The sequence below is a fragment of the Molossus molossus genome, unplaced genomic scaffold (genome assembly GCF_014108415.1).
Source record: "Molossus molossus isolate mMolMol1 unplaced genomic scaffold, mMolMol1.p scaffold_m16_p_7, whole genome shotgun sequence".
In the NCBI taxonomy this organism is placed as follows: domain Eukaryota; kingdom Metazoa; phylum Chordata; class Mammalia; order Chiroptera; family Molossidae; genus Molossus; species Molossus molossus.
The window spans coordinates 7,401,991-7,416,303 of NW_023425401.1; the positions used below are offsets into that span (position 1 = coordinate 7,401,991).

The 14,313-nt window shown below is 35.8% G+C and overlaps 1 protein-coding gene across 3 annotated transcripts in view; it reads right to left on the reverse strand.

Annotated features, from left to right (window-relative positions):
* Positions 1–1,331: 1,331 nt before the first annotated feature.
* The window catches only part of SEPTIN7 (septin 7), a 91,301-nt gene continuing 78,319 nt past the window's right edge, over positions 1,332–14,313 (reverse strand). For 2 of the 3 annotated variants that reach the window (XM_036246570.1, XM_036246573.1), the window contains 3 exons: positions 8,252–8,387; positions 3,749–3,888; positions 1,336–2,390 (listed from right to left, as the gene is read on the reverse strand). In XM_036246570.1, the coding sequence (XP_036102463.1) occupies positions 2,351–2,390; positions 3,749–3,888; positions 8,252–8,387 (316 nt within the window). In that variant the 3' untranslated portion in view covers positions 1,336–2,350. Of the gene's footprint in view, positions 2,391–3,748; positions 3,889–8,251; positions 8,388–14,313 lie in introns of all 3 variants that reach the window. The other variant, XM_036246571.1, reaches the window with a different exon arrangement.

The window sequence follows — 14,313 nt, forward strand, 5'->3', positions numbered from 1 at the left end:
GGTAGAGGTATTAACCCAATCTCTCTAACACAAGAACAAAAACACCCCTCTCCCCCCGCCGCCCCTACATATTCTGGTCTTGGAATAACAGCCAATTTATTTTTAAAAGCCTATCACACCATGTTATGCTATCCAATGGCAAAAGGCATTTTAGATAACAACACATTCCCAAGACAATTTTCAACTAGTGATGGGCAAGTGAAGATAAATGTTTACTGTGGGATCCCTAAATCATGTTTTAGATGCCCCATGAAATCTGCTTGGGGTGAATTTACAAGTCACAACCCTTCCTAATACAGTTGTCCCTCACCACTTCGCACTTTGACTTTTGTGGCTTCACTCTATCGCGTTTTTTTTCAAATATATTCATTAAAAAGTTGATTGAGACAGTGAAAATGATACAGCGTGCGCTTGGTTATCTGAGTCAATTATACATTCTGTATTACAATTAAAATTACTGTACGTATGGACTGTAGGCCTATGTATTTGAGCACCCCAGAAATTCTTCAACACCAGGTGTAACTGCTAGAGTCTGCAATGGATTAACTGCAATAAACGAGGGACGACTGTATATATTTTACATTTTAGATCTATGTATCTTTTAAAAGCAATAGAATCTTTCCAGCACACTGGTTTATTTAAATCCTTCAGCCTCTGAAGTAAACAAAAATATTAACTAATTGGAATTATTAGTTACTTCCTACTGCTTGGATCCTTAATTTAAAACAGTAACAGACATGGTGAAACTTTCAAAGGCAATGAACAGGTATGCATTCATTATAGTACTTCACACACCGTAAAGCATTATGCTAAAATCTACATAATCTGATGTTGGTGAAAAAAAATTACACCACCCTCTTTTCAGATAAAAAAAGTTCTGATTCCAGAGACTTATAATGAATGAGCTGGGATTTGTTCTCAGGAAATAATATATTAATTAGAGAGAGTAATGCGTAGAGACACTGAATCTCCTAAGAAACCCAACATGGCCCTGGTTGGTGTGGCTCAGTTGGTTGGGCATTGTCCTGTGCACCGAAAGGTTGCTGGTTCGATTCCAGGTCAGGGCATCTGCCTGGGTTGCCGGCTCGATCCCTAATTGGGGGTAGGGGCAGGAGGCATGCAGAAGCAGCCAATTGATGTTTCACTCTCACATCGATGTTTCTTCCTCTCTCTCTAAAAATCAATAAAAAAGCAAGAAAATCAACATGTACACATTCTGAGTGAAACAGACAGACAAAAGAAAAGACAAGAGGTGCAATGGTGGATCGGACAGATTCAAGCTGAATCTGGTCAAACGGATCCAACTGTAGAATATTAAGACCCACAATCTGTTACATCACAACATTGTTTATTATGTGAATTCTTTACAATACAAACAGAAAAATACAGAAATGCAATATATGAATACAGCTAAATGCAGAATGGTGACTTTTTTTCTTTTCAAGAGGCCATGATTCTCATTTCTAGTAAAATAAAGAGACTGCACATGGGTAGAAATAGGTTGGTCGTTAGCTCCACAATTTTGCCTAGAAATGAACTATAAATGCATTTCTCCCCTGCTACTTACCATAAAGTGTAAAAAGGGAATTAAAGAAAAAGTTTCCTTGTTGGTTCCTACCATATGAAAGATGCTATATTCTATTTTAGCAGGGCCAATATATGGAAAATACCTAAATTAAATGTTATTACAAAAATGAGCAGTAATGAGATTCTGGCTAAAGAGGGCACTAAATGAGAATAATATATATTTAAAGAATCCAAAACAAACAAACAAACAAACAAAAAAAGGCTGTTATAAAAAAGCTCTAGGTGCATTGTAAGCATATAGGTTTTTTTTTCCATGTGTATTTTTAAACAATGGAAGTGTCAAAAAATAGGGTCAACTGTGTTAGACTAAATTACATTATTGTATATGCTGCATTGGATGGAACCTCTGTATTATAATTATCATAGAGAAGCATAGTTTGCATCATATTATGGCAATTTATCCTCAGTGAAAACCTTTCAGAGTCCTTTTATTCTGGAATATCCTGTAAACAGTCAAACCACCAGAACATGATTGTACAATAGTAAAATGTTTTCTTGCATTAAATTGAAGACATCTGTTTAATAAAAAAAAAGAAAATGTAGGAAAGGTACTTAGAGCTGTTAGTTTCTAAGTACACAACACCCTAGACAATTCAAGGCATCTTAATCTCCATCAAGAACAAAAAAATAATAATAATTTTTGTCATGCTGTTAAATCCATCATTAAGGATAAAACTGGTGCAAATTGGTCAAACGGATCCAACAAACACTGATGTCCAAGCTGGCATATTGGCAACTACGTAACTGGTGGTCAATAGAGGGTTTAAAAGATCTTCCCTTTCTTCTTGTTCTTTTCCAAGGTTCTAAATGATTAAAGGAAAACAATCAAAATGACCAACTATGTTATAAACAACATATGGTAGCAATAGCTAGCCCAACTACAACTGTGTTGGATTTTCAAACACTACTTTTCACTTGAAAAATTGAAACACTTAGAAGTAAACAATGAGGACAATGCTAGTCTGTAACAGTATTTTCTTAGACAATAAAATATTTGGCAAAATTTCAGGATAAATACAGTAAACATATGACAAAAACCCCTTTTCGACATATGAAAACAATTCTCAAATAAAATAGTGCAAATTTTAAAAAAAATCAACTGAAATCTAATAGTACGCTTTTCTCCTACTGCCATTTGCTTTTACAAATACATTTTCCTCTTCCTTGGGGAAAGTTAATAGAACAAATGTCTAATTATGAAAACGTTTAGCTGTGAGGGTAAATTGTAGAATCCTTACAGCAATTCAACATTTTCAGTTTTAATGGGACTAATGAGGAAAATTTTTAAAAAGCCACGGTACAAATATTACTGAGGTTTTTATAAATAAAGTGTCAGCAACCTGTTAACTGCATTAAGAATTAGATACAGTTGTCCCTCACTTCGCGCTTCGACTTTCGCGGCTTCACTCTACCGTGGTTTTTTCAAATGTAGTATACTAGTATATAAATCAGTGCTTCTCAACCTGTGGGTCGCGACCCTTTAGGGGTCGAACGACCCTTTCACAGGGGTCGCCTAAGACATAACAGTAGCAAAATTACAGTTATGAAGTAGCAACGAAAATAATTTTATGGTTGGGGGTCACCACAACATGAGAAACTGTATTAAAGGGTCGCAGAATTAGGAAGGTTGAGAACCACTGATATAAAGAAAGAATCCTACTTTGCGAAAATTCATTTATCGCAGTAGAGTCTGGAACTGATTAACCGTGATAAACAAGGGCCAACTGTATCCAAAATTTTATCTTAAGAACTTTATCCTAAATAAACAATTCAATACAATTAAAACATACCTCCAAATGTATAAAAGAACCTTATGGCAGTGTTTTCTATGCACACAAAAAACTGAACACAACCATTATGTCCAAAGAATTGGAGGAAGGAGGTAAGAAATTGATTATGATGAGTCAACTGGGCAGAATGCTTTGAAGCTACTAAATTATAGTTATGAAGATTGTTAAGTCATGGAAAATATTTGTAGTAAAAAATATATAGTTATATTAGATTATATTCATCTATATAAAAATATTCATCCATGAAAATAATTGTACTTAGGATGCATAATGGGTGATATCTTTTAAAATATTATCCTTATGTTTTTAAATAGAAAAATAATTCTTTAAAACATTAATACACACATTTCTTGGGAATCTGCATTAATTACCTTGAAGAGTTCTGCTGTTCTAAAATACGTTGTTGGGCTTCCCAGTTTGCTTTCTCATCTTCAAACTGACGACGTTTTTCCTCTAATTCTTTGTGCTGTGCTTCCAAATTCTTTTTCATTTGCTCATGGCGCCGTTGGAGCTAAATCACAGCACAGTGTATAAAATAAAATTGGTTAAGAACTCAGGAGCAAAGTAGGCTTCATCCATCCTAATGTTCGAAGTATGAGCACTGAGTTCTTGTGCTATAAATTCAGAATACCATATGGAAACACTATGATTCCTTTTCCTGTAGGACTTGTCACCCCCCAAAAAAGGGTCACTGGCCCAAGAGAATAATCTTGAGAAATGGGGAAAAAGTGCAACAAACTTACAGTTTTGTAGTACTTTATACCAGACATATCCTATCTCATTTTCCACACTCACTGAACATGGAGGAAGCTCACCAGGGAAGACATCAGTGCTTCCTCCCACTGTAAACAGTTTAGAATATAAGTCACTTGCCATGATCATTAGCCAGAAACCTAGGATTGGAACCTGTCTCTTAATTCGAAGTTCAGAAAGCTAAGACAAGTAGGAAAAAAGCAGGTAGATAAGGACCTGAGTTCCAAGATCATGGGAAGGTCCTCTGACTTTTTTGAAACGTAGTTCTCAAATGTCTGTCTTTAGTGTGGTCACTACCGGAGGGAAATGGGGGTGGGGAAGCAGGAGAGGGTAAAGGTGGATAAATGGTGACAGAAAGAGACATGACTTGGGATGGAATGCAATATACAGATGATATATTATAGAACTGTATACCTTAAACCTATATAATTTTATTAACCAATATAAACTAAATAAAGTCAATAAAAAATATTAAGTCTTCACATAAACCACCTGGAGTGCTTATTAAAACATAGAATCTTGGACCTCACCTGACTGAAGTAGAAACTCTAGATGCTATATCTAGAAATCACTGTCAACAAACCGCAGTGACTTTTGAATTGTTTTGTTAATCCCCACCCGAAGAGATTTTTCCATTGATTTTTTAAGACAGAGTGGAAGGGACAAAGGAGGGAGGGAGAGAGCAAAAGTGGGAGAAACAGAGGGGGGTGAGAGAGAGAGACATTGATGAGAGAGAGGGAGACACATTGACTGGTTGCTTCCTGCACAACCCCAACCTGAGTCAGGGATTGAACCTGCAACTTAGGTATGTGCCCTTGACTGGGAATTGAACCCTTGACCATTTGGTCTGTGCTGATGCTCTAACAGCTGAGCCAGGGTAAATTTTTTTGTATTGATTGATGAAAGAGAGAGTGAAAGAAAAAGAGACAATGATTTGTTGTTCCACTTATTTATGCATTCAATGGTCGCTTCTTATATGTGACCTGACCAGAGATTGAACCTACAATCTTGGCGTATCAGGATGATGCTCTAAAACCAACTGAGCTACTTGGCCAGGGCCCCCAGTGAGATTAAATGCAGGTGTTTCTTCCTACACTGAGAATCAATGCTATAAAGAATGCTGGCTCAAAGTAAAGTAACTCATGAGTATGTAACTTTACTCATGTAAAGTAACTTCAAAAATAAAGAGCTTATATAATGGTTCATTAAATAATTTCATTTAGGCACTAGTCAACCTACTTCTGAAGAAAACAGTCACACACACACACAAAATCAGATTTAATCTAACTACACTGAAGACCTAAGAACTATTCAAAATCTTCAGATGTGCAGAAATTATGCTCTATTAAAGATCATATTACAATGGTGAGTTAACATCTTGAATTTGGATTATAACTTTGCATACAATTTGCTTTCTTAATTATTTTGTAAACCCACAAAGTGACTTCATATTCATTCTTATTGCAGATATTTCATGCAATTCCTACATCTAAGATAAATTTTAACAAATCTGAGGTAACATCTTGATGATCATAAACGAAGTACTAAAAAAATGTCAGAAAACAGGAAAAAAAATGCCCTTAGTTTCTTAAAAAAATTTTAAAAAAGCAAGGAAATCAAACACACACAATTCAGAATAGTTACCTCTGGGAAGAAGAGAGACTGATACTGATGATACCTTATTTTAAACTGGGCAGTAGGTTCACAGGTATTCATCATTGTTTACCTTTACATTTCTATTACATAAGTGTCTTTTCTATGAACTGCATCTATGTCAAAAGAACAGGTCACAATTCCTCACTCTCAAAATACCCTGGGGTAAGATGTGTTGCACAGTTCAGAATTTTTCAGATTTTAGAAAGGCAATACTACTTGTATATTTTACAAAACACCTCCTGGGCTGTCTAAGGTAGCATCTATAATCAAACACATTACTGTATCTGCAGTCAAATATATAAATATTCATATCAAGTGAAATAAAACTAATATCTACCTCACAGGGCTGTGCTGTGGATTAAATGACATAATACATGAAAGATGCTCAGTACTGTGCCTGATACCCTGTGCTCCTGGGTACTAGGAGCTGTGCTCCAAATATTTCTAGCAGAGACGAACATCAGAAAAAGCTGTATTAAACAAGGTTAAACAGGCTTCTTCACTTATACGCATATTTATATGGCTTTACAGCATTAGGGGAAACTTGGCCTCGATTTCTTTACAGGTAGGTCCTTTCAATGCTAAGAAAGATTTCATCCTTCAAAAGAGTAAATTAAGTTTCTCAAAACTCTGATTCACCATTCACAGTCATCATAAAAACTCTGGAAGGGTTCTTTGGTTACGGTTTCATGATTTATATGTGTTGATAACATTTACTCTTGGCAGTAGGTCCTAAAATATTTGTATATCAAATATAAATTAAACTACTTTTAGATTTGCAATGAGAAATCAAAGTGTGGAGATAACAGATTCGTGATTACTCCTGTTTTTATTTCCCTTCTGATATGAATTATTTATTAATTAGTGAAGCTATCGAGACTCAGATGCATAGATTTAATAATAAGCTGATAAATAAAAAGACTAAACTTAATCTCCAAAATTTCTTTTTCTTTTTTTAAATCCTCACCCGAGGACATTTTTCCATTTTTTGTTCAGATAGAGTGGGAGGGAGAAAGAGGAAGAGAGAGAGAGAGAAACATTGACGTGAAAGGGACACATTGAGTGCTTGCCTCCTGTACGACCCAATGAGGGCCAGGGACAAACTGCAACCAAGGTACATGCCCTTATCGGGAACCGAACCCTGGTCTCTCTAGACCGCAGGCCGACACTCTGACTGCTGAGCCAATCTGGCCAGGGCCCAAAATTTCATCTTAATAACAGGTGCCAGGATGCTAGTCCTACATTACTTGGCAATCTCAAACCAGGAGGAATTGTTCCATATTCCCACTGATTTAAGTCTGTGACAATTTAACAACAGTGAAAGGTTTTGTTTGTTTGTTTTTAAATAAGAGATTTTATGAAAAGCCCAGTAATGTAAGAGAATTCTAATGTGGAATAAAAACATGCCCTCCAAATTACTGAATACTTACTCCATGGATGTTGTCTACTCAATCAATGGATTACTTTTGGTTAATGGATTATGTATTAAGTAAAAGAGGGTTTCAGTGTTTTTTTTTTTATGCAATAATTACAAAAGCAACGAGATCTTCTGTAAGGATGTAACAGAATAGATCTGAATCTCCTTAAATATTTCATATTAATGTCATCCTATATTTCTTTTCTTTCTTTCTTTCTTTTTTGGTTAATTAATCCTCACCCAAGGATATTTTTTCCATTGCTTTTTAGAGAAAGTGGAAGAGAGGAAGGGAGGGAGGGTGGGGGGGGGGGATGGAGAAAGAGAGAGAGAGAAAAAAACATTGATGTGAGAGAGACATATCAATTGGTTGCCTCCTGCACACACCCCGACCAAGGCCCGGGATCAAACCTGTAACCCTTTGATGTGGAGGCTGACACTTCAACCATGGAGCCACACAGGCCAGGGCGTCATCCCATATATTTAAAAATAATTTTGAGCACAATGATAAATCTATGCTGAGAAAACTTCATACTAAAATCACTAATCTATTTTGTGTTTATCCATAGTTTTTAAAACAAAAATGCCACTTTCCTTCATTTTCTCTCTTTGGACTGTAATTTACTTTGACATATTTTTAGTTCAATTAAAGAAGTTTCTTTCTCATGCACATGCAAATATATCTGATCTATTATTATCCTAACACTACTTTTTATTCTTATATCCACTCAAAACCTTTTCACGTTTCTTACTCTGAATATATGAAATGGCTAATAATTTCATTTTTCATAACTTGCGCATTATAATTCATTATAATTATTCTGACTTATGTCTTTCTACCAAGTATACTTGTGTCCGCATACAAAATGAATTATATATTTTATTATAAACACAGTGCTTGCTTTTATTTCTCCATTTTATTACATAGAGTATTATATTCAATTTGGAAAAATATTTACAGAGAAGTTATATTGTCTATGAATTTTATTAACAATATTATTCTGAAAAGGAATACTGCGTCCATACGAAGTGAATATACTAGGTTGATTACCTCAGCTTCAGAGTCCTTCAGTTTCTGAACCTTTTCTTTGACCTTCATCTCAAACACCTGCTCCATCTCCATCTCCATTTTCTTCATCTTAGCTACATGCTCCCTTCTTTCTTCTTCCATTTGTGCCAGAGGGCTCCTGTTATGAACATGAAGAATCATCATTACACATCCAGAAATAGACTTAACAAAAAACTCTGAGTGATGAAAACAAATGAGATACTGGATGCCATTACTAAAATCTCTGCTTTCTGTTTCTTAAAAGTAAGTCTGTAAATAATTTTTCAATTATTCTGACACCATGTTAAATAACCTCAAACACAAATGTGAAGTTTCATGTATAAATGTGTTAAAAGTTCTTTAAAAATGTATATTTATCATCTAAAATTTCCACAAAATTCCTTATCAAAACTTAAATCTCTAGTAAATAATTATAATAAAAATTGATCTAAAAAAAAAAAGGCAACAGTTAGTAGAGTGTTTCTCCAAACCTGGTGCATAGGAAACCTAAAGATGACCCATTAAGTAAAGTGTAGAAGGAAAATGGAAAGGAAACATTCCAAAATACATTCACAGAATGAAAAATTAGGTAAAAAATCATTTCATTTTGTACTTTCTTTAAACAAAATTTTAACGTGAAAAAGGAACTGAGTTAATAAAGTTAATATATGTAGAATATTTTTAGTTCTACAAATCTCCAAGTGTTACAAATCTCTTCTTCTAAGACAACTACTGACATTACAAGTATACTGTTAATTAACAGTAACTCAAACTTATTTTGGTAACTGAAATGACATGCTGGAAACGACTACCAGGCAATACCTAGAACATTCTTCATTTAGAAATGCAGAATATTTCTAGTCCACTTTGATAACTTTGATGCTCTTGAAAATTTATTCCACCTAACTCAAGTATTTTACTTCTTAATTTTTCAAGATGTTCACAGTGATAAAACATAAACAAAAATACGCAGAATCAGAAGCAAATAAATATCTTGATAATTACTTTTAGTATGTCAGAAGATAGACACATAGTTAAAGAAAAGTAGTTCAGTATTCCATTGACATTAAAATCCAAAGGCAAATCTCTGCACGAATTTGTTCAAAATATTCATGTTGAAAAATAATACTAATGAACATATGTATGTGAAGACTTAACATAGATTTATAGACCTGAGAGAATGCCAGCGTACCGGTAACCTATTACAGCCCCAGGGAGGAGAGAAAAGTGAGCTCTGAGGCTTTTAGGGGCTCTGAACACCATTCAAAACACTGGAACAACGTAAGAGGTAGGGTCTTTTCTGACTCCGTTGATAAAACGTTTATTTGGCCTCCACAAAAACAGGATTTGACTACTGAATTTTACATTTTAAATTATAAATTTTATTTCAATTAAGTGATTTAAAATGAAATCATGGCTGAAAAACAAAATCAGGTCTTCAATTTCACCCGTAACTTCAAGGGCTAGTCACTAATCCTGGTTTGACATACTGCATATGCTGACTTCTCTCCTCATGAGGCTGACTATTTCTGACCCTTACCACACTCTTTTCTATCAAGAAGGAAGACAAGAGAGCTTAGAAAATATTAAACAAGAACAACATGACAGAATATTGGCGACTGTTTTTTCTTATCAAAACAGGAAGAACAAATACGTGATATTCTGCTATGATCAAGATGACTTGTTTTTGCAGTTAGTGTGAATTAGAATAAAGTGTTATTTGACTAAAGGATATTTCTTCACCAAAAGAAATCTACAAATCTGCAGTATAGTTTAACAATTAAGCAATGAATCAGAAGTTCTGTAAATGAAACTAAGCCAAACATGAACTTAGAACAAGAACCTGCATTCAGATTTCAGGTCAAGATGGTGACGTAGGAAAATGGTACTCACCTCCTCCCACAACCACATCAAAATTACAACTAAACTACAGAACAACCATCATTCAGAACCACCCGAAATCCAGCTGAATGGAAGTTCTACAACTACAAAATTAAAGAAGAAGCCACATCGAGACTAATTTTCCGAAAATATCTCAAACAAGCAGCACCTCGCCTTAGTGAGCCCCATACCTCTTGCTGCATGGCCCCAGGCCTGGCACTAGAAGCAGCCAGCCTTGGTGCATACTTGGCTTTGCCTGGGTACCTCTAAGACCAGCACAAGAAGCAACCATCTGTAGACTGCTTTGTAGCTTATGCCTGGTGGTCCCAGGAAGAACACAGGCAGAGATTGACCTTGCCCCAGAGCCAGCACACTCAGTGGACAGCTTCAGACCATGTCAAAGCACCACCACTCAACCACCTCCATAGGTGGCATACTCAAGGAGTAGATTCAGTGTTTATGAGAGCCCTGCTGCAATAAGTCTTGCTCTGCACAGCTGATCCTCCAAGGTAGTCAGAGGTCAGTGGTCAGTGGACACAGCCAATCCTTGCAGCTGATCAGCCTGAGTAAATCCCTCCCAATGATGTGTCAACAGCAATCAAGACTCAATTACAACAGAAGGGTAAGTGCACCTCAAGAGCCCAGCTGAGTGACCAGGGAGGCTGTGCCATTGGACCCTACAGAACACCTACAACAATAGGCCACCCTACGGAGCCTAGGAGGCATAGCAACTCTACCTAATACATAGAAACAAATAAGGGAGGCAGCCAAAATGAAGAGACAGAGAAACATGTCCCAAATGAAAGAACAGAACAAAACTCCAGGAAAAGAACTAAACAAAATGAAGATAAACAATTTAACAGATGCAGAGTTCAAAACACTGGTTATAAGGATGCTCAATGAATTTAGTGGTAATTTCAAGAAATTTAGTGAGAACCTCAAGAGATAAAAAAGGACCAGTCAGAAATGAAGGATGTACTAACTGAAATAAAGGATAATTTACAGGGAATCAACAGTAGAGTAGGTGAAGCTAAGAAGCAAACCACTGATTTAAAATATAAGGAAGCAAAACATACCCAATCAGAACAAAGAATCCAAAAAAATGAGGATAGTGTAAGGATCCTCTGAGACAACTTCAAGTGTGCCGACATTCACATGGGGGTGCCATAAGGAGAAGAGGGAGAGCAAGAAATTGAAAACCTATTTGAAAAAATAATGACAGAAAACGTCCCTAACTTGGTGAAGGAAACAAACATACAAGTCCAGGAAGCACAGAGAGTCCCAAACAAGATGAACCCGAAGAGGTCCACACCAAGACATGTCATCATCAAAATGCCAAAGGTTAAAGACAGAGAATCTTAAAAGAAGCAAGAGAAAAGCAGTTAGTCACGTACAAAGGAGCTCCCATAAGACTGTCAGTCAATTTCTCAAAAGAAACTTTGCAGGCAGAAAGGAGTGGCAAGAGATATTCAAAGTGATGAAAAGCAATGACCTACCACCAAGATTACTCTATCCTGCAAAGCTATTATTTAGAGTGGATGGACATATAAAGAGTTTCCCAGAGAAGAAAAAGCTAAAGTAGTCTATCACCACCAAACTAGTATTATACAAAATGTTGATGGGTCTTCATGAAGAAGAACAACAAAAATATGAACAATAAAATGGCAATAAATACATATCCATCAACAATTGAATCTACAAACAAAAAGCAAGCAGAACAGAAATAGATTCATAGATACACAGAACCTTTTGTTGTTTGCCAGATAGAAGAGGGCTGGGGGGATGGGTGAAAATGGTGACAGAATTAGGAAGTACAAATTGGTTGTTAGACTGATGAACCACAAAGGGAAGAGGGAAGGGAGGGTGAGAAGAGCTAAACTAAAGAACTTATATGCATAACCAAAGGACACAGACAGCAGTGTGGGGAAGGCAGGAGTAGGGCAGAAGTGGGGAGGAGGGGTTCAATGGGGGGAAAAAAAAGGGAGGGACATAAGTAATACATTCAATAAAGATAAGTTTTAAAAAATAATAAATAAAATAAAAAAAGAAACTGCATTAAAAAAATGAGGTCAACAAATAAAATTTTAAGTGTAAATGTCATTATTTCATTAAAAGCTGATGAAGCCCTTTTAAATAATATATTTCTCATCTTTATGGCCTCAGATCTCTTGGGTGAAGTGTCAATAAAACCCTAACATGACATGCCAAATATGTGTGTGTGTACCCATGGGAGCATTTTTCTGGTGAGAGAGCCCAAACCCGTTGTCAGACTTTCAAAAAGGGTCTATCTATAACTTCACTTCTACCTCCTAAAACCTTTTAGAGTCTAGAAAAGAAATGATCTAATAACTATTTTTGAACTGACAGTCTTAATAACTGAATATGTATGTTTAAGCAACTTAGATTACCTAACAATATTGTGATTTAAAAACAAATATTCAAGACTGTAGCCCTGGCCAGTTTGGCTCAGTGGTTAGAGCGTCGGCCTGCGGTCCGGAGAGACCCGGGTTCGGTTCCCGCTAAGGGCATGTACCTCGGTTGCAGTTTGTCCCCGGCCCTGGTTGGTCGTGTGGGTGGCAGCCACTCGATGTGTCCCTTCACGTCGATGTTTCTCTCTCTCTCTCTTCCTCTCTCTCCCTCCCGCTCTATCTGAACAAAAAATGGAAAAATATCCTCGGGTGAGGATAAAAAAAAAAAAAAAAAAATTCAAATATTCAAGACTGTAAATATATTTGAAAAATTAAAATTCAGATAGAACTGTGATATTTCTTTTTTTAAATCCTCACCCCAGGATATTTTTCATTTATCTTCAGATCTAGTGGGAGGGAGGGAGACATCAACTGGTTGCCTCCCACAGGACCCGATCAGGGCAGGGGACCAAATCACAACCAAGGTATGTGACCTTAACTAGAATCGAACCTAAGACTCTTTGGTCCTGGGGCCTATGCTCTAACTGCTAAGCAAAACCAACCAGGGCCAGAATTGTGATTTTAAAGTTAAACATATGTTCCTACTTATAATTACCTATCTATAAAATGCTCTTTTAATTTTATCCTTGGGAGGAAGAAGGCAATTCATGTAAATTTAAAGAGAAAACACTGTCATTGATATTATTACTTAAACAACTGGGGGGGGGGGTTGGAACACTTTTATAGCAGAGAAACATGCTATAACATTTTGAAATTTGCTTTTAAATTTAAATATTAAAAATCCCTACATTCTAAACCTGCTATATCTTTGAAAAAACAAATAGCCACTTACATGCCTTCAACTGTCTTATCTAAAGAACAAAAAATACAGAGACTTAGCATACTTAGAGTGAACTACACCAAAAAGCAGCAACTGAAGGCAAATTCATAGATTTTATAATATGTGCCCTAGCCCTGGCCGGTTTGGCTCAGCGGCTGGAGTTTCGGCCTGCGGACCAAAGGGTCCCGGGTTCAGTTCCCACTAGGCCTTAGCGGCTAGGGGCACGTTCCAAAAAAAAACAAAACAAAATGTGCCCTAACACAAAAGTTTATGGCAAAATCTATTAATGTTATTTTCTTTTCTAAAATTCTGTTACTACTCATTACACCAAATTATAAAAATAAATATGTGGTGCAATTATCTTCTTATAGCCTGCTCCAATTTCTAAACCTATTTAAATATGTGTACTTTCATAAGAAATTTGTAATATTTCACAATTTAAGATATTTTAAGTTTTTGGCCTTATAAAAATACGACTCCTGACCAAATGAATAGACATTCCAGTATTGTATTTAAAAAAATAGTCACATATATCTATAAATGGAATTTTTGACACCTCTCACCAGTCAAAATGATCTTCTGCAAATCTCTATAATTTTTAAGTAAATCACTGCCCCACTTCTGGTCATCTCTATTAAAGTGATATTTAAAAGTAATACAAGATTATATTTGAAATGTAGAAAACAGAGGAAAACGGATCACTTGTCATCACATTTAATTTTTTCCAAATAAAACTTTTTCTATTAGATGGTTGGGGAAAAAAAACAAAACATTTAAATTACATTACCTGCCTGCTTTTTAATGGGAAACTCTTCTTCAAACTTGGATACATTAAATCTTACAAACGTAAACTTGTCAGAGAAATCTGGAACAACTCAACCAAAAAAATAAAAGGGCTTGGTGAAGATTGAAGAAAAAAAGAAAAGTTCTGACAT